The sequence below is a fragment of the Phyllobates terribilis genome, unplaced genomic scaffold (assembly GCF_046119375.1).
Source record: "Phyllobates terribilis strain yellow unplaced genomic scaffold, ASM4611937v1 Scaffold_5__5_contigs__length_657084704, whole genome shotgun sequence".
Taxonomy (NCBI): domain Eukaryota; kingdom Metazoa; phylum Chordata; class Amphibia; order Anura; family Dendrobatidae; genus Phyllobates; species Phyllobates terribilis.
Genome location: NW_027362765.1, coordinates 641,090,003 through 641,111,449, shown reverse-complemented (window position 1 = coordinate 641,111,449; position 21,447 = coordinate 641,090,003). Strand labels below are relative to the sequence as shown.

Genomic DNA, 21,447 nt, shown 5'->3' with positions numbered 1-21,447 from the left:
TTGTGCCACGATCAAAAGTATATTTTAATCAACAGATCTTGGAATAGAAATAAGATCCACAATTGGATGTGTCTAAGAAATCTTTACTGTGCTGAGATAATCCTATAAATTTGCTCCTGTGTAATGGATGTGTCTGACTGTGCAGGAACATGGGCTGATCATACCACAGCTCCTGGGCAGGGGAGGAAGCAAAAGAGTATACAGACATTACAGCACGGGATCACAGCTGATTCTTTCTTTGCAGTAAAACATTGTTTAAAAACAGGCAGTGAAATGTTTTACCTCACAAACAGGTATTTAAAATACATCCAATTGTGGAACTTATTATTATCCCAAGATCTATTGATTAAAATTAACTTGAAAAAGCCTCAAAGTTCTGCATTTCAGCAGCCATAATTTTGTTTTACAGACGTGACCAGATGAGGCGTTGTTTTTATAAGTGAGAAATTGTATGAGTTTTCTTTTATGCTGTTTGTAGTAGTGTATAATCTATAAATATACACTCCTCGAAAAAAACATTGCTGCAGGATGAGGACCCACTACGATCATCCTCAAAAGAGTGCTGTCGTTAATGGCATGAAAAAATAAAAAATACTATTTCTCTTCTCAACATGTAAGAAACTAATGAAAACATTTCATCTTGCCCTGCCCTCAGATATACTGCATGAGAAACACCACACACTATTTTTCTTTCTTCAGTCACAATTACTCACCTTGGCTAATACCTGTAGAAAACTCATCCTTGCACAGTTGAATATCTCTTCCATACATATCTTCAGCTTCACATACATCTTCTACTTTAACCACAAAAAAGTCATCACCCTAAACAGTCATAAAAACACTTATACACCATCTTCAGCAAGAGTACAAAGTGAATTATTTCAATCAAAAGATGCATTAATGTATATCATAGTGCAATTAACCTATTAATTCACTGTTTAGGCAATGTTAAGTCACAACTACCTGTGATTTTTAAAGGGACATTCCAGTTGGAACAGGTTATCATCTATCTACAGGATAAGTGATAACAATTACATTATTGGAGTCCAATTGCTGAGACAACCATCGATTGACCACCTCCTGACCACCGCTTTATTCAAAATAGGGACACGGGTCCCTAATTCTGCCATTCGGTGGGGTCTCAGAAGTCAGACTGCCACTGTGGATAGCTATTAACATATTCTAACTGGAATACCCCTATATAAAACTGACAGAACTGACTTAAAATGTGATTTAAAGATGCTAAACAACATAGAAAAGTACATATTTCCCTGTAGCCGCTATGCAATTTGTTTTTGTTGCAATATTTTATATCATGTAGATAAGTTTACTGGATCCTTGGATTCATTTTTTCCCCATGTTTTGAGCATGCGTGTGATTTCTACGCACTAGTACTGACATTTATTGCCACATTGTGTTTGTGATTGCATTTTGAAAAAGATCAATGGTAAAATACCAACAGTATTCACCATGCATAGTAATGCCCTGTGTCACTGATGTGCATGGTAAAACAATGGTAACATAAATGTATGTTAGCACAGCATGTTATACCTGTTTGTTTTGAGGAACATTAAGGCTTTTTTCCAAGCCGTCATGGGAGTACAGGGAACGCAGACATCTCTCTGGCGTATTCCTTTCAATGTAAGCAACTGTATATAAAACAAAAAAAAATGACTAGTTATGTATATGTGATTTTCAAATTCTAGGTTAATCTACGTGACTCCCATAACTATTCTGTCCTTAACAGTCAATAAAAGGCGTCCCTCACCCGGTGATTTGAAGTGCTGTATATTTCTCCTCATCACTTCTTTGTTCAGGTCTTTTTCTTCTTCAAAGTCCTATATGGAGAAAAAGAACCATCCGCCACCCATATTATACTGGAAGACAGATTTAAACAAGTGGCTTTATTCAGAAGTTATGGTGTAAACTATAGTGTTTGTCAACACATGCCTCTGCATAAAGATCATATAATATATGGAAAGCAATGGCAGTTTCAACTAGACATCTTAGATAAGTTAGACATAAGACTAATGACGTGCTGATATCGATGGGGTTGGCCAACAGTCTAATGTGTATGGTGGACCCAGACAACTGAGGCTATGTGCCCATGATTCAGAAATTCTGCATATTTTTTCCGCTTCTTCCTGAGAGGAAAAACACATGTGGATTGTACATGCGGATTTTACATGCGTTTTTCCCGCCAGGTAGAAGCGTTTGTCAAGCGTTTTTATGCATTTCTGCATGCGGGTTATCAAGCGCTTTTCCAAGCGATTTTGCATCACTTGGAAAAGTGCTTGACAACTTGGTCACACTATATAAATCCATGCAATCAGCAATCAGCATGGATTTATATAGTGTGACCAAGTTAGTTAAAAAAAAGAATAAGAATGGTAAAAAATAAAGATTATACTTACCTTATGATGTCCTCTCGGTGTTTTCTCTGCAGAGTCCGGTGTCTTGGGGGGCTCGCGGTGGTGTGAAGGACCTGCGGTGACGTTATTGAGTCATGTGACAGGTCACATGACTCAATGATGTCATGGCAGGTCCTTCACACCACCGCGACCCATAGAGCAGACAAGACGGAGGGGAGAAAACACCGGGAGGACATCGGAAGGTAAGTATAATCTTTATTTTTTTATTAAAATTCTTTTTTTAACAGGTTCTATGGTACCCGGGTCTGGAGGAGAGTCTCCTCTCCACTAGACCTGGGTACCATCCGCACATTGAACCGTGTGATATCCACATGTGCAGATGTAGTGATGAGGATGTCACACGGTCCAATGCAAGTCAATGGCGGCGATTACACTGCGTGTCCGCAAAATTAATGGACATGCTGTGTATTTTTCCGCAACGATAATCCGCAGCGGAAATTTCCGCAACATGTGCTCAGCACATGCGGATTATCATTGGAGACCATGGGGCACGTATTAGCAAGCATTTTTTAAGCGTTTTTGCTGCGGAAATTCCGCAGCAAAAACGCTTGAAAAACGCATAGTGGGCACACAGCCTAATAGTCAGGGGAGATGTCGATCAGACATGTCTGACTTCGGACTGTCGATCACTTTGTTCTCCCGGAGATAAGCTGTTGCCAGATGTGTCAACCTGCAGCTTTCTCATAGAAAACACAGGAGCACTTGGCTTAATGAGCGCTCTTGTGTATGGGAGAGCCAGCCAAGACATCTGTCTGCTGAACAATAGGCCTAAGCATAGTTCAGGTCACAGCCATCTAATGTATGGCTAGCTGAAGGCTCTGTTTAGATTTGCATTGTGAGCTCAGATCAGAGCCTAATCGGGAAAAAACTACAACTGGCAGCAAGATTACCGACAACGTTAAAACCCTTATAACATACTACGAGAAGGTGTTTTAGCTGACTTAGAAGTTACCTAGAGTAGGATGTGTATTGCTAAGATTAATTCCAACAGAAGAAACATTGATAAAGTGGATAATTAGTGGCAAGTAGAATATGAAGATCACAATATAATGCCAAGACTAATTCGTAAGTTAATTTCCACTTATATGGAAAACCTACATTATGAAAATATTAAATAAGAAGCCATGACAAGTGCCAGCCATAAGTAACATGTTAAATCGTGCTTGTTCTTCAGATATCGCTGCAATGTAAGGTATACTGGTGACAAACTTCACAGGTCTCTCCTGCTCTCTGGAGATAGACAAAGACACGTTTGCACATAACCATCCAATAATCCTTATGGTTAGGATACGGACACTCAGACGTCATAGACTGTGTCTGAGTGTCCGTCTGCAGTAGGCGTATACACCCGAAAATGATGCACGTCAGAGCACACGTTCACTCTGTCTGCACAGTTATAGTATATGGCCCAGTTGGCGCATACATCCGAATCACATTTTACAGGGGGGAGGGGGGTTGCCGAGGTAAGCCCCAACAGGGCTACTGAACAGGTGCCTGAACGCAATGTGAAAGCACCCTGACTGTGAGCTCAAACATCACTCGCCTCTCTGCTCAGCAGCTCAATGATCTTGTTAGCGAGTTCTAGAATCTTCTGCTCATTGCTTCTTTTTGCTATCAATGGTGAGGACTTCATTATCGGGTACTGGATCCTGCGCAGTCCCCCTGATACACGGGCACTGCTTGCTGTCAGAAGCTCCCCAGATATCTTCTTCACAACCATATAGTCCTATACAGAAGAAATATAAGTAGACAATACAAAATATATGAGCAGGTTTAAAGTTGATAAGAAAGAAATAAAGTGGAATAATTCCCAGAATGTCTCACCTCTCCGGTCAACAGGTAGAGAATCTCAAGGGTGAGGCTTAATATCTTCTCAGTTGTTTCCTTCTTGTCTCTGTCCATCTCTTGCAATTTGTTCAATTCAAGTCAAGCTGGGGTTTGATCACAGGGGCCGAAAGTGACCACCTAATACAGAACAAATTCACAAGTGTTTACAAATATAATTGACACATTTCAGACTATTTTTAATATGAGAAAAATAAATTAAAGGGGTTGTCCACTACTTTCACATTGATGCCCTATCCTTAGGATAGCGCATCAATGTATGATTGGCTGGGGTCCTGAACGCAGCACTCCCACCGATCAGCTGTTATCGGCCGCCGGTCGGAAGTCCTTATCTGCGTTGCTTGGCCATCAAGTTGTAGTGGCCGGTGCTTGTTACTGCACATCCGCCTCCCATTCAATAGAATTGGGAGGCGAATGTGCAGTACCCTGCGGCGGCCACCACAGATGCACCGCAGGTAAGGACTTCTGGCCGGCGGCCGATAACAGCTGATCGGTGGGAGTGCCGCGTGCGGGACCCCGGCCGATCATACATTGATGCCCAATCCTATGGATGGGACATCAATGTGAAAGCAGTGGACAACTTCTTTAAATTAGGATTTATTTAAGTTTTGACTTGGACTTTGACCACTGGTGAGAAGGATGTGCCACCATGTTTTGGTTGCAACTACATATACACTACTCAAAAAAATAAAAGAAACACTCAAATAACACATCCTAGATCTGAATGAATGAAATACTCATGGAATACTTTGTTCTGTACAAAGTTGAATGTGCTGACAACAAAATCACACAAAAATCATCAATGGAAATCAAATTTATTAACCAATGGAGGCCTGGATTTGGAGTCACCCTCAAAATTAAAGTGGAAAAACACACTGCAGGCTGAACCAACTTTGATGTAATGTCCTTAACACAAGTCAAAATGAGGCTCAGTATTGTGTGTGGCCTCCACGTGCTTGTATGACCTCCCTACAACGCCTGGGCATGCTCCTGATGAGGTTGCGGATGGTCTCCTGTGGGATCTCCTCCCAGACCTGGACTAAAGCATCCTCCAACTCCTGGACAGTCTGTGGTGCAACGTGGTGAATGGTCTGTTGGTGAATGGAGCGAGACATGATGTCCCAGATGTGATCAATCGGATTCAAATACACTCCAGCCACATGAGGTCTGGCATTGTCCTGCATTAGGAGGAACCCAGGGCTAACCGCACCAGCATATGATCTCACAAGGGGTCTGAGGATCTCATCTCGTTACCTAAGGGCAGTCAGGCTACCTCTGGCGAGCACATGGAGGTCCGTGCAGACCTCCAAAGAAATGCCACCCCACACCATTACTGACCCACTGCCAAACCGGTCAAGCTAAAGGATGTTGCAGGCAGCAGATCGCTTTCCACTGTGTTTCCAGACTCTGTCACATGTGCTCAGTGTGAACCTGCTTTCATCTGTGAAGAGCACAAGGATACAGTGGCGACTTTGCCAATCCTGGTGTTCTGTGGCAAATGCCAAGCAACCTGCACGGTGTTGGGCTGTGAGCACAACCCCTGTCTGTGGACATCAGGCCCTCATACCACCCTCATTGAGTTGGTTTCTAACCGTTTGTGCAGACATATGCACATTTGTGGCCTGCTGGAGGTCATTTTGCAGGACTCTGGCAGTGCTCCTCCTTGCACAAAGGCAGTGGTAGCGGTCCTGCTGCTGGGTTGTTGCCCTCCTACGGCCCCCTCCACGTCTCCTGGTGTACTGGCCTCTCTCCTGGTAGCGCCTCCAGCCTCTGGATACTAAACTGACAGACACAGCAAACCTTCTTGCCACAGCTTGCATTTATGTACCATCCTGGATGAGCTGCACTACCTGAGCAACTGCTGTGGGTTGTAGAGTCCGTCTCATGCTACCACGAGTGTGAAAGCACAACCAACGTTCAAAACTGACCAAAACATCAGCCAGAAAACATTGATACTGAGATGTGGTCTGTGGTCCCCACCTGCAGAACCACTCCTTTATTGAGTGTGTCTTGATAATTGCCAATAATTTCCATCTATTGTCTATTCCATTTGCACAACAGCATGTGAAATTGATTGTCAATCAGTGTTGCTTCCTAAGTGGACAGTTTAATTTCACAGAAGTTTGATTTACTTGGAGTTACATTGTGTTGTTTAAGTGTTCCCTTTATTTTTTTGAGCAGTGTATTTGAGTGATATCAACTTCTATACATCACCTCGCTGTGTGCTAATGAACCAGGATTAGTCTGGTGAGGTGTTTATGAGACTAGTCTGGGTTCTGTAACTGGAGTCATGCCCCCTCTGACTGTTACTGACAGTCCCCGCACTGCCGACATCTTCACAGTTTCCGGACCTTCTGCTACCCTGCCTCTGACAAGGGAGAGAGATACTGCGAGGAGTGCAATGTGTAAAGACACTGGCAGTGCGGGAACTGTCAATCATGTCAGGGGCCTTGTTTGCAGCTACTAATCCTGAACTAGTCTCAAAACATCTCACTGGACTAGTCCTGGTTCATTAGCACTTATATAAATGCTAATATTACTGGAATACCTACATAAAGGACTAAAAGATATGGGCACAGTTTTAAAGTGTTGGGGACTTCACAGGTTCCATTTAACTTACAATCTTGTCAATTTTATCAAAGTGAACAAAAAATCATAACTGAAGATGGCTGCAGGTTATTCTTATCGCTACAGTCATTCTCCCCAATATTTGCGTTCTCCGCAGTACAACTTGGCATTACTGAGAAGGTAAACAAAAAATTCTGAGAATGACATTTATTCTCATTTTGAAATTTTCCCCAAAATTCCCATGATCTCATCTCCAAGTTACATGGAGCTGATGTTTGTGTGAGAAGGATCAGAGCAATTATTATATGTGTAAGTACATGGAAATAGGGAACACAGAGAAAATATCAGTAAGAACTATTAAAATGTTACTGTAGAGATTGACTAAAGTGTAACCTTTGTGTCATAAAGGTCTTCCTTTCAGAGAGACCCACTAAGAGGTAAAAACAAAAACTCTGACACCTTCCCTGTTCATAAGAAGGAGTCTTGCTTTAATATAATAAATGTCTGCAAATAACGTCTACACTAATAGTATCACCACAGAGAGCGCTAGCAACGCACAATACCCAAGCACGCCATTGAAAAATATACACTGCTCAAAACAATAAAGGGAACACTCAAATGCCACATCCTACATACCACTGAATGAAAAAAACACAGAATTTGAGCTTGGTTTAAGTTGGTATACATGCAGCACACAAGTGCAAGTTTCACAATGGCCACGAATCAGAAAAACCTACAAGAAGCAAAATGAACATAAACCCTGCTGTAAATAAATAAAAAGCAAATAGCACTGAATGAAAGTTGCAAATCTTTATTCATTACATAGTGGAATGCGTTGAGAACAATAAATCAAAAATGATTCAATGTAAATCAGAATTAATATCCCATGGAGATCTAGATTTGGAATGATACTCAAAATCAAAGGGGAAAATCAAATTACAGGCTGATCCAACTTCAGTGGAAATGCCTCCAGACAAGAAAATGAGGCTCAGTATTGTGTGTGGCCTCCACATGCCTGTATGACCTCCCTACAACGTCAGAGCATGCTCCTGATGAGGCGGTGGAAGTTCTCCTGATGGATCTCCTCCCAGACCTGGATTAAAGCATCAGTAAACTCCTGGACAGTCTGTGGTGCAACTGGATGGAACTAGACATAATGTCCTAGATGTTCTCAAATTGGATTCAGGTCTGGGGAACGTGCGGGTCAGTCCAAAGCATCAATGCCTTTATCATGCAGGAACTGCTGACCCACTTCAGCCACATGAGGTCTAGAATTGGCATGCATCAGAAGGAACCCATGGCCCACTGCAACTGCATATGGTCTCACAGTGGAGCTGAGGATCTCATCCCGGTACCTAATGGCAGTCAGGCTACTTCTGGCTAGCAAATGCAGAGCTATGCAGTCCTTCTAAGAAATGCCTCCCCCACACCATTACTGACCCACTGCCAAACCGGTCATGCTGGAGAATGTTGCAGGCAGCAGAATGTTCTCCATGGAGTCTCCAGACTCGGTCACATGTGCTCAGTGTGAATCTGCTCTCATCCAGGGCACCAATGTCGAATCTGCCAATCTTGGTGTTCTCTTACAAATGTCAATCGCCCTGCAGGGTGTTGGGCTGTAAGCACAACACCCACTTGAGGATGTCAGGCTCTCCTACTACCCTCATGCATGGAGTCTGTTTGTGAGAGTTTGAGCAGACACATGCGCATTTGTGGCCCGCTGGAGGTCATTTTGCAGGGCTCTGGCAGTGCTCCTCCTGTTCCTCCTTGTACAAAGGAGGAGGTAGTGGTCCTGCTGCTGGGTTGTTGCCCTCCTACGGCCTCCTCAATGTCTCCTGGTGTACTAGCCTGCCTCCTGGTATCTGCTCCATGCTCTGGACATACTGTGCTGACAGACACAGCAACCCTTCTTGCATAGCTCTCATTGATGTGCTATCCTGGATGAGTTGCAATACCTGAGCAACTTCTGTGGGTTGTAGACACCGCCTCATGCTACTGTACCTCTAGGGGTTAGAGCAATGACAAAATGCAAAAGTGACCAAAACAACAGCCAAAAAGAAATGCCAGGCTGTTATTTGTCCCAAGCAAGCAAATATTACTGTTGATGTTAATTACAGCTTGATTGGGGGATTACCAGCATTTTCGGGTTGGTTGTCTTACAGTTAATAATCTGACTATTCCTGCTTAGACCATGTTCCCATGATGAGTTTTTGACGTTGCAGATTTTCAGCAAATATTAAGTAAATTAGATTACTTGCGTTTTTTCACTGTGTTTTTGAGTACTTTTTTTTATTTAATGCGCTTTTATTCCATTTTTGAGGCTGTGGTTTTTGTCTCTGGTGTGTTATTTTGCTGCTTGTTTTTGATGCTTCCTGGTATTTAGCTTTGACGAAACTTTACCAATACATTCCTGTGCAGATTACATGGGTCTTTAGTGTGTGACTGCAGAGGTTACCTACTAAGAACGCATGTGCTTTTTTTAACCTGCTGATTTTCCGCAGCTAATACAATTCTATGGGGAAAATCTGCAAATAAAACTCAGAGCACTCGCAAGAGAAACTGACATGTTGCGAATTTCAAATGTGCACCGCAGGTCAGTTTACACAGAGTTAAGGATAAAGCCCAGTGGGCAGGAGACTTCTATATATCCCATCTACTTTGTTGGAACTGTAAGATGCTGCGTTTTGGGTTTTTTTGCACAGTGAAAATATGCAGCGTCAAAAACTCATCGTGGAAACTTAACCTTTGTCACCATGTGTACAGTCCACATGCTGCCAGCCGGATTGCTCTGTTTCCACCTTGTGCATTCAAATCATATTATCAAACCGTGTTTGCTGGGTCCATATTAATAGGGTGTTTATCCACGCACTTTGAGAGTTGGCATTGTGATTACAAAATATATTGAGGAACATTTTTAAAAGTCTCCTCACCTTGACATGTCACTTTCCGTCTCCACAATGAGAAACATTGCCCCAAGGATACCGGTCAGACGCCTCTCATCCAGCCAAGCCAGATCTCACACTTTGCACTGATGAGGGGCAGTACCCAAAACACAGTGTCTGCAAACTGAGATTCTGGTTTGGCTATTATCCTAAGTCATGTGACAAGGCTCGTTACAGGGTCACTATTGACTTCTAGGATTGCTACTTCCTATAGGTGGCGCTAGAGTTCTGGTCCACTTCCTCTCTGAAGAGACAATTGTTTTAATATTATGACAGTTCAGAAGCTAATCCTAATATGTTTGTGTCCTTCAGTCAAAAGTTGGTGCGGTCTCAAAATAATTGCATAATATACCAGTAATCTGTGAGTGTATGGGACAAAACAAAAAAATGACAGGTGCAGCAGCATCAAAAGAAAGCCACACTGATAAATACGGTGTCCCGGCTGAGCCACTTTATCCTTCTGCCCTTTGCTGCTCTGCCTGGAAAAGCATTGCTAATCTCTGCATTGCTGTTACAGTGTTTTTGCAAGAATCTGGTTTTTCCCACAATTATTCCAAGAAATGTTTAAGTGGGGGGTTGCCACATTCTCAAGTCACTAAGAGATCTCCTCCATTTTGATGGGACTTCCCTTTTGCTTAAAGGGAACTTGTCATGAGGATGTTATACCTCAAACTAATGGCATGTATGTACAGGTAATTTCATGCTGAATAAATCTGCATCTTGATTGTAGAAATCTGTTTTCCCGTTTCTGAAAAATCCACCATTGTAATAATAAGCAAATGAGCTGCAAGTGCTTTGGGGTGTGGCATTGCACTTGTAGCTCTCCTACCTATGGTATGTCTGACGGGCAGGACATGGACAGTAGAGTGACCTGGGTCTGACACAGGAGGCAGGCGGAGAATAGGGAGGAGAGCGGCAAGTTTTAAAAGCTTGATTTCTCAGAAATGGGAAAACAGATCTCTATAATCAAGGTATGAAATCAGCATGTAAGGGGCTGCACACACATGTCATTAGTTTCAGGTTCCCTTTTAGGGGCAAAAGTTGTGTCACTCAACATATTCCTATAGACTGCATCTGTAACATGGCGATGTTCAGTGGAGGGATACATATGGGTTTTATACATACACATATACAATCAATATAGTGTGGCCATCTATAGAATAAATCCCATAAATGTATGCATATATAGCCACAGCAACGGTCAGACAATGATAATTACCTCCCTGAGACAGCTCAGCCTCACAGCTCGGGCAAATTACACCCTATAGCAGGAAAGAGAGAAAAGAGGGGTTGCGGAGGGATTCTGGGAGCTGTAGTCTATTTAATACAACATTAAAACCTATTGAAATGACAGACTACGACAAAATGGCTCCCGCAGTCCTACATTGTGGACTGCAAGTAAAAGATGTGTAACAACTCAGTAATCCTAGTGGCGCCGCGACCATCGCGGCCTCAGACTGCGCCAGTCCGGCCATCCAATCACGTGCTAGGGTTACTGCTGGCCACAAGGGGAGCAGGAGGGGCGCTCCGTTCCTATACTTGGATTCGGTTGCTTAGTGACGGAAATGCTGCACTTGTCAGCAAACGGCGCAACATCGTGTGTCAGTAAATGTGTAAACATTTGGGGCAGGACACGTGAGGGCAGGCAGTCAGCTCCGGGCTCTATGACAGATGAGGGGCGCTGTTTCGCATAACACTGCCCTGAGGTCCAGCAGATGGGACGAGCTTTGTAAGGACTGTGCAGACAGCTGGATGTGAGACCTACAGTGAGCTCATGACTGCTCAACCATTTTCATTTCAGAGTACCTTATCTCTAAAAATATAGGGTTTCCAACTAAATGCATGATTGCTGAACGTCCTACCACTGGGGCTCCCAATTGTCCCAAGAATTGGGGTCCCAACATCTCTTGTGTGAATGGAGTGCAAGTGTGCAAACCACTCTTTTCCTATTTCCTAGTGGTTACGCAGGCACCCTGCCGCTACATTCATACAGACAATTTGGGATAGCTGGGGCTACCAGCAGTCGGACCCGAAGCAATCATGCATTTATCATCTTACCTGTTCAAGGACACTATTTAATAAAGTACAGTGATAAACATAAGGTAAGACCCTATGTAATAACGGATAGTGCCATACGTAATAAGGACTGCATGGAATAATGGACACCAGGGCCGCCATCAGGGCACTACTGCCCTTACTGCTGTATGGGGCCCGGTGACCAGAAGCGAAAAAGGGGGGCCCTGCCAGCCCAAGTCCACATCCCTGGGTCCCTCCTTTCTTTGCTTCTGTTTACCGGGCCTCTTAGGGACAACAGTTCGGCGCATGATGCACCTGGCGGACGGAAATGAACGCTGTATCTTTAATTCGCTGCCGAGTGCATCATGTTCCTGACGCTGGTCATGTGAAACGCTGCGCGCTCATCTTCAATCCGGAGCAGAGCAGCAGCATGCCACATGTTTTGCGGGGACGGCGGCGGGCGGTCAGGTAAGGAAGTGTGTGTGTGTGCTGCGCTGCTGAGGGGATGCTGATGAGGGAGGGGAGGCTGCTGAGGGGACGCTGATGAGGGAGGGGACTCTGCTGAGGGGACAATGACGAAGGAGGGGAGGCTGCTGAGCGTACGCTGATGAGGGAGGGGAGGCTGCTGAGGGGACGCTGATGAGGGAGGGGAGGCTGATGAGGGGACACTGGTGAGGGAGGGGAGGCTGATGAGGGGACACTGGTGAGGGAGGAGAGGCTGCTGAGGGGACGCTGATGAGGGAGGGGAGGCTGCTGAGGGGACACTAATGAAGGAGGGGAGGCTGCTGAGGGGACACTGGTGAGGGAGGGGACTCTGATGAGGGAGGGGAGGCTTCTGAGGGGACGCTGATGAGGGAGGGGAGGCTGCTGAGGGGACTCTGATGAGGGAGGGGATGCTGCTGAAGGGACGCTGATGGAGGAGAGGCTGCTGAGGGTGTGCTGATGAGGGAGGGTACATTGCTGATGGGACGCTGATGAAGGAGGGGAGGCTGCTGATGAGACGCTGATGAGGGAGGAGAGGCTGATGAGGGGACACTGGTGAGGGAGGGAAGGCTGCTGAGGAGACGCTGATGAGGGATGAGGGGATGCTGATGAGGGAGGAGAGGCTGCTGAGGGGATGCTGATGAGGAAGGGGAGGCTGCTGAGGGGACGCTGATGAGGGAGGGGAGGCTGCTGAGGGGACGCTGATGAGGGGACGCTGATGAGGGAGGGGAGACTGCTGAGGAGACGCTGATAAAGGAGGGGAGGCTGCGGAGGAGACGCTGATGAGGGAGGGGAGGCTGCTGAGGAGACACTGATGAGAGAGGGGAGGCTGCAGAGGAGACACTGATGAGGGAGGGGAGGCTGCAGAGGAGACGCTGATGAGGGAGGGGAGGCTGCTGAGGGGACGCTGATGAGGGAGGGGAAGCTGCTGAGGGGACGCTGGTGAGAGAGGGGAAGCTGCTGAGGGGATGCTGGTGAGGAAGGGGAGGCTGCTGAGGGGACGTTGATGAGGGAGAGGAGGCTGCTGAGGGAATGAAGACGAGGGAGGGGGGCTGCTGAGGGGACGCTGATGAGGCAGGGAAGGTTGCTGAAGGGATGCTGATGAGGGAGGGGAGGCTGTTGAGGGGACGCTGGTGAGGGGGGGGCTTCTGAGGGGACGCTGATGAGGGAGGGGACGCTGATGAAGGAGGGGAAGCTGCTGAGGGGACGCTGATGAGGGAAGGGAGGCTGCTAAGGAGACGCTGATGAGGGAGGGGAGGCTGCTAAGGAGATGCTGATGAGGGAGGGGAGGCTGCGGAGGAGACGATGATGAGGGAGGGGAGGCTGCAGAGGAGACGCTGATGAGGGAGGGGAGGCTGCAGAGGAGACGCTGATGAGGGAGGGGAGGCTGCAGAGGAGACGCTGATGAGGGAGGGGAGGCTGCTGAGGGGACGCTGATGAGGGAGGGGAAGCTGCTGAGGGGACGCTGGTGAGGGAGGGGAAGCTGCTGAGGAGACGCTGGTGAGGAAGGGGACGCTGATGAGGGAGGGGACGCTGATGAGGGAGGGGACGCTGCTGAGTGGACGCTGATGAGTGAGGGGAGGCTGCTAATGAGACGCTGATGAGGGAAGGAAGGCTGCTGAAGGGACGCTGATGAGGGAGGGAAGGCTGCTAAAGGGATACTGATGAGGGAGGGGAGGCTGCTGAGGGGACGCTGATGAGGGAGGGGACGCTGAGGAGGGGATGCTGCTGAGGGGATGCTGGTGAGGGAGGGGAGGCTGCTGAGGAGACGCTGATGAGGGAGGAGAGGCTGCTGAGGGGACGCTGATACATAGTAACATACATAGTTTTTAAGGTTGAAGGAAGACTAAGTCCATCTAGTCCAACCCATAGCCTAACATGTTGATCCAGAGGAAGGCAAAAAAAAAAACATGTGGCAAACACTAAGCTCCACATTTGGGAAAAAAATTCTTTCCTGACTCCATACGACAATCAGACTAGTTCCCTGGATCAACTCCCTATCAAGGAATCTAGTATTTATAACCTGTAATATTATACTTTTCAAGAAAGGCATCCATGCCCTTCTTAAATTTTAGTAGTGAATCACTCATTACAACATTATGCGGCAGAGAGCTCCATAGTCTAACAGCTCTTACAGTAAAGAATCCGCGTCTGTGATTATGATTAAACCTTCTTTCCTCCAGATGTAGAAGATGCCCCCTTGTCCCCGTCTCAGGCCTCAGAGTAAAAAGATCAGTAGAAAGGTCTTTGTACTGTCCCCTCTTATACTTGTACATAGTAATAAGATCACCCCAAAGCCTTCTTTTTTCCACACTAAATAACCCCAAGTGTAATAACCTGTCTTGGTATTGCAGACCCCCCAGTCCTCTAATAACCTTGGTCGCTCTTCTCTGCACCCGCTCTAGTTCAGCTATGTCTTTCTTATACACCGGAGACCAGAACTGTACACAGTATTATAAGTGTGGTCGCACTAATGACTTGTATAGAGGTAAAATTATGTTCTCCTCATAAGCATCTATGCCTCTTTTAATGCATCCCATTATTTTATTTGCCTTTGCAGCAGCAGCCTGACACTGGCCATTAAACGTGAGGTTGTCGTCCACCAATACACCCGGGTCTTTTTCAGTGACAGTTTTGCCCAGTGTTTTACAATTAAGCATATAATTATACATTTTATTTCCTCTGCCCAAGTGCATTACCTTACGTTTATCCCCATTAAAGCTCATTTGCCATTTATCAGCCCAAGCTTCTAGTTTACATAGATCCTCCTGTAATATAAAATTGTCCTCCTCTGTATTGATTACCCTGCAGAGTTTAGTGTCATCTGCAAATATTGAAATACTACACTGTATGCCCCCTACAAGGTCATTAATAAATATGTTAAAAAGAAGCAGGCCCAATACCGACCCCTGTGGTACCCCACTGTTAACTGAGACCCAGTGTGAGTGTGTTCCATTAATAACCACCCTTTGTTTCCTATCACTGAGCCAGTTCTTAACCCACATACATATATTTTCCCCTATCCCCAATGTTCTCATTTTATGTATCAACCTTTTGTGTGGAACCGTATCAAAAGCTTTTGAAAAGTCCATATACACAACATCCACTGCATTTCCTTGGTCCAGTCCAGAACTTGCCTCCTCATAAAAGCTGATCAGATTAGTTTGACAGGAGCGGTCCCTCGTAAACCCATGTTGATATTGGGTCATGAGGTTATTCTTCTTCAGATACTCTAGTATAGCATCTCTTAGGAAACCCTCCAGGATTTTACCCACAGTAGAGGTTAAGCTTACTGGCCTATAATTTCCAAGTTCAGTTTTTGTCCTCTTTTTGAATATTGGCACCACAATTGCTATACGCCAGTCGTGTGGTACAGACCCTGTTATTATGGAATCTTTAAAGATTAAAAATAATGGTCTATCTATGACGTTACTTAATTCCTGCAGTACTCGCGGGTGTATCCAATCCGGGCCCGGGGATTTCTCAACTTTAGTGATTTTTAGACGCCGCCGTACTTCCTGCTGGGTTAAGCAGGTGATATTTACTGGAGAATTTTTGTTATCACTAATCATGTTTTCTGTCATGCGATTTTCTTGTGTAAATACGGTTGAAAAAAAATTATTTAGCATATTGGCTTTTTCCTCATCCTCATCCACCATTTCACCCAGACTATTTTTAAGGGGGCCAACACTATCATTTTTTAGTTTTTTACTATTTATGTAGTTAAAGAATATTTTGGGATTATTTTTACTTTCTCTGGCAATGATTCTCTCTGTCTCAATCTTTGCTGCATTGATTTGGTTCTTATAGAATTTATTTAATTTTCTATATTTATTTAATGCCTCATCACTACCTACTTGCTTTAGTTCTCTAAATGCTTTCTTTTTGTCACTTATTGCGCCCCTTACAGCTCTATTTAGCCATAGTGGTTTCCTCCTATTTCTTGCATGTTTATTCCCATAGGGTATATATTGTGTTCAGGTCCTATTCAGGATGCTAATAAATGTCTCCCATTTGCTTTGTGTAGCTTTATGTCTCAGGATATCGTCCCAGTTTATTGCACTAAGATCATCTCTCAACCGTTGGAAATTTGCCTTCCTAAAGTTTAGTGTCCTTGTAACCCCTCTACTACACATCTTATTAAAGGATAAATTAAAAATTATTTTGTGATCACTATTACCAAAGTGACCCCCAACTCGTATATTTGATATGCTGTCTGGCCTGTTGGTTAATATTAGGTCTAGCAGTGCCCCCCTTCTTGTTGGGTCCTGAACCAGTTGTGAAAGGTAATGGTCTCTCAAAGTTGTCAAAAACCTATTACCTTTGCTTGAACTACAGATTTCTGTTCCCCAATGTATTTCAGGGTAGTTGAAGTCCCCCATAATAATGGCTTCTCCTTTAGTCGCTGCTTCATCTATTTGCTTTATGAGGATATTCTCCGCCGCTTCCATTATTTTTGGAGACTTATAACAAACCCCTATCAGTAATTTATTATTTTTTTCCCCTCCCCTTATCTCCACCCAGAGGGGTGCTACATTTTCATTAGATTCACATATATCCTCCCGCAAGACAGGTTTTAAGGATGATTTTACATATAAACACACCCCCCCCTCGCTTGTTTATACCGTCATTTCTGAACAGACTATAGCCCTGTAAATTAACTGCCCAGTCATGGCTCTCGTCCAGCCATGTCTCAGATATCCCCACCATGTCATAATTATTTTCCAACAAAATTAATTCTAATTCCTCCATTTTGTTGGTGAGGCTTCTGGCATTAGTGTACATGCATTTTATGTATCTCTATGTACCTCTATTCCTTCTTACTATATTGACTCTTCTAACCCCACCCCCAATTTCTTTATTTGTGCCCAGGTCACTATCTGCACTATCTTCCCCACCTATAAAATGAGTACCCTCCCCCCCAATCCCTAGTTTAAACACTCCTCCAACCTTCTAGCCATTTTCTCCCCCAGCACAGCTGCACCCTCCCCATTGAGGTGCAGCCCGTCCCTAGCGTAGAATCTAGCCAACTGAGAAGTCGGGCCAGTTCTCCAGGAACCCAAAGCCCTCCTTCCTACACCAGTTCCTGAGCCATTTATTTATCTCTCTAATCTCCCGTGTCCTCTCTGGCGTGGCACGTGGTACAGGTAGTATTTCAGAGAATACCACCTTGGAGGTCCTTGCTTTAAGCTTGCTGCCTAATTCCCTGAAATCATCTTTAAGGACCTTCCACCTACCTCTAACTTTGTCATTTGTGCCAATGTGCACCATGACCGCTGGGTCCTCACCAGCCCCACCCAGTAATCTGTCAACCCGATCAGTGATGTGCCGGACTCGAGCGCCAGGTAGGCAGCACACTGTTCGGCGATCCCTGCCTTTGTGACAGATTGCCCTATCTGTTCCCCTAATAATTGAGTCCCCCACTGCCAGCACCTGCCTGGCCAACCCTGCTCTCCTATTTCCCCCCTTACTGGAGCTGACACTCCCCCGGCTTTCAGAGGACATGCCTTGCTGCTGCAGTGCTACCCCTGTACCGACACCCCCCTCATCTGCCAACTTTGCAAACTTATTGGGGTGTGCCAGATCAGGACTAGCCTCCCTGGCACTCTTCCCTCTACCCCCCCTTCTGTTGCCCAGCTAGCTGCCTCATTGTCCTGCAGCTCCCTACTACCACCCTCCCCCACATCTACCCCAGTGAGCAGCTGCTCAGTGAGGAGCAGACTCCTTTCCATATTGTCAATGGATCTCAGTGTTGCCAGCTGCTCATTTAGATCCAGTACCTGGGCTTCCAAACGCACAACGTGCACACATCTCGCACAGCAGTATGCATCCACAACAGGCTGTTCAAGGATTGCATACATGTGGCAAGATGTACACTGGATAGCATTGTCAATAATGGAGCTCATTTCCTAATGGGGATTGCACTAGACAGAAGTGTTAAGTACAAAGAAATAGTAAAGAATTAATAAAATACAGACTGCAATTCAGTTCAAATTCCTCCCTTCCAAACTCCCTGAATCCAAGTCACTGAAAAACAAGTCACACACTTACTTCCGTTTGCACTTACACTCCGGTCACACTCAGCTCGTTCACACTCGCTAAGGAAGAGTTGTTTTTTTTTCACTTTTAGCAGCAATCCACCCTACAGCTCAATGATCTACCAAAGGACAGCGGAGGCGAGGCTGATGAGGGAGGGGAGGCTGATGAGGAAGGGGATGCTGATGAGGGAGGGGACGCTGATGAGGGAGGGGAGGCTGCTGAGGAGACGCTGATCAGGGAGGAGAGGCTGCTGGTGAGGAAGGGGTGGCTGCTCTGGGGATGTTGACGAGGGAGAGGAGGATGCTGAGGGGAGGGTGCTGAGGGGACGCTGAAGAGGGAGGGGGGCTGCTGAGGGCATGCTGATGAGGGAGGGTAGGCTGCTGAAGGGACGCTGATGAGGGAGGGAAGGCTGCTGAAGGGACGCTGAAGAGGGAGGGGAGGCTGCTGAGTGGACGCTGATGAGGGAGGGGAGGCTGCTGAGGGGACGCTGATGAGGGAGGGGAGGCTGCTGAGAGGATGCTGGTGAGGGGAGGCTGGTGAGGGGAGGCTGGTGAGTGGCTGCACAGTGCAGGCGCCAATTTTGTTTCAAGAGGATGCCAACCTCTGCAGACAGGTAGGGACGAATAGTTGCTAAATGGGGTGGCCCCCCACTTTCCCCTTTACTCTTGACTACTTGATAATTTTTTATATTATCACTTTGAGTTATCATGTTTTGAGGTGTATTTGAATTTATATTCTTGAATTTATAGGTTTTTAATGAATACCAATAAAGATATTTTTAGTAGTGTAAAATCGGTGAATATACACTGCTCAAAAAAATAAAGGGAGCACTCAAATAACACATCCTAGATCTGAATGAATGAAATATTCTCATTGAATACTTTGTTCTGTACAAAGTTGAATGTGCTGACAACAAAATCACACAAAAATCATCAATGGAAATCAAATTTATTAACCAATGGAGGCCTGGATTTGGAGTCGCCCGCAAAATTAAAGTGGAAAAACACACTACAGGCTGATCCAACTTTGATGTAGTGTCCTTAAAACAAGTCAATATGAGCCTCAGTATTGTGTGTGGCCTCCACGTGCCTGTATGACCTACCTAAAATGCCTGGGCATGCTCCTGATGAGGTTGCGGATGGTCTCCTGTGGGTACGCCTTCCAGACTTGGACTAAAGCATCCGCCAACTCCTGGACAATCTGTGGTACAACATGATGTTGGTGGATGGAGCGAGACATGATGTCCCAGATGTGCTCAATCGGATTCAGGTCTGGGAAACGGGCGGGCCAGTCCATAGCTTCAATGCCTTCATCTTGCAGGAACTGCTGACACACTCCATCCACATGAGGTCTGGCATTGTCCTGCATTAGGAGAAACCCAGGGCCAACTGCACCAGCATATGGTCTCACAAGGAGTCTGAGGATGTCATCTCGGTTCCTAATGGCAGTCAGGCTACCTCTGGCAAGCACATGGAGGGCTGTGCGGCCCTCCAAAGAAATGCCTCCCCACACCATTACTGACCCACTGCCAAACCGGTCATGCTGAAGGATGCTGCAGACAGTAGATTGCTCTCCACGGCGTCTCCAGACTCTGTCACGTCTGTCACATGTGCTCAGTGTGAACCTGCTTTCATCTGTGAAGAGCACAGGTCGCCAGTGGCGACTTTGCCAATCCTGGTGTTCTGTGGCAAATGCCAAGCGTCCTGCAAGGTGTTGGGCTGTGAGCACAATCCCCATCTGTGGACATCGGGCCCTCATGCCACCCTTACGGAGTCGGTTTCTAACTGTTTGTGCAGACACATGCACATTTGTGGCCTGCTGGAGGTCATTTTGCAGGGCTCTGGCAGTGCTCCTCCTGTTCCTCCTTGCACAAAGGCAAAGGCAGCGGCCCTGCTGCTGGGTTGTTGCCCTCCTACGGCCCCCTCCATGTCTCCTGGTGTACTGGCCTGTCTCCTGGTAGCGCCTCCAGCCTCTGGACACTACGCTGACAGACACAGAAAACCTTCTTGCCACAGCTCGCATTGATATGCCATCCTGGATGAGCTGCACTACCTGAGCAACTACTGTGGGTTGTAGAGTCCGTCTCATGCTACCACGAGTGTGAAAGCACAACCAACATTCAAAAGTGACCAAAACAACAGCCAGAAAGCATTGGTACTGAGATGTGGTCTGTGGTCCCCACCTGCAGAACCACTCCTTTATTGAGGGTGTCTTAATAATTGCCAATAATTTCCATCTATTGTCTATTCCATTTGCACAACAGCATGTGAAATTGATTGTCAATCAGTGTTGCTTCCTAAGTGGACAGTTTGATTTCACAGAGTTTGATTTACTTGGAGTTATATTCTGTTGTTTAAGTGTTCCCTTTATTTTTTTGAGCTGTGTATATACAATAATATACTGTTTACATTTATTAATTTGGTGATTGCAGGCTGAGGCGACGGTGGGCAGGCTGAGGTGGCGGCAGTGGGCAGGTGGCGGCGGTGGGCAACCTGAGTCGACCATTAGATTCTTCTTGACTGGGCGGCGGGCGCGGCAGCGCCACTGGCTAAGTGAGTAGCTAACTTAAGTGGGTTTTCCCATGAAGAAAAGTTCATTTTAATCAATAGATCTTGGGATAATAATAAGTTCCACAATTGGATGTGTTTAAATAAAATGTTCCTGTGCTGATATAATCTTATAAATGTGCCCCTGCTGTGTACTGTGTAATGGCTGTGTCTGACGGAACACGGTCTGATCATACCACGTTTCCTTTACAGGGGAAGGGGGAAAAGAGGATACAGACATTACAGCTGGGGATCTCAAATTATTCTTTATTTTAGGTAAAACATTGTTTAAAAACAGAAAAAAAACCAGTTGGTTTTAATTGCAATAGAATCTTATTTTCCCACACATAAGCAGACAGATGTCCCTTAGAGAGGTATTTACATTGGTAGGTTCCTGGTATGACGAGAAACGCCTTATCGTGGCTACCAGGTACACATGAATTGGCCAATTTATGTGCTAAGATTTCTCATTTATTTCTATTTTCTAGACCAGTAATGGTATTCACATTTCATATATTTCATGTTCGCATACTTAGCGTTGCAGTGTGCTGCTCTGTTTGTTAGCTTGTTTAAAAA

The 21,447-nt window shown here is 45.6% G+C and overlaps 1 protein-coding gene across 1 annotated transcript in view; it reads right to left on the bottom strand.

Moving 5' to 3' along the window:
- The window catches only part of LOC141273820 (uncharacterized), a 64,813-nt gene extending 53,673 nt beyond the window's left edge, over nt 1-11,140 (bottom strand). The window contains exons 1-6 of the mRNA XM_073686200.1: nt 11,007-11,140; nt 4,257-4,397; nt 3,976-4,158; nt 1,769-1,838; nt 1,552-1,649; nt 714-822 (exon numbers count right to left, since the gene is read on the bottom strand). Of these exons, the coding sequence (XP_073542301.1) occupies nt 714-822; nt 1,552-1,649; nt 1,769-1,838; nt 3,976-4,158; nt 4,257-4,334 (538 nt within the window). The 5' untranslated portion in view covers nt 4,335-4,397; nt 11,007-11,140. The remainder of the gene's footprint in view (nt 1-713; nt 823-1,551; nt 1,650-1,768; nt 1,839-3,975; nt 4,159-4,256; nt 4,398-11,006) is intronic.
- Between the last annotated feature and the right edge of the window lie 10,307 nt (nt 11,141-21,447).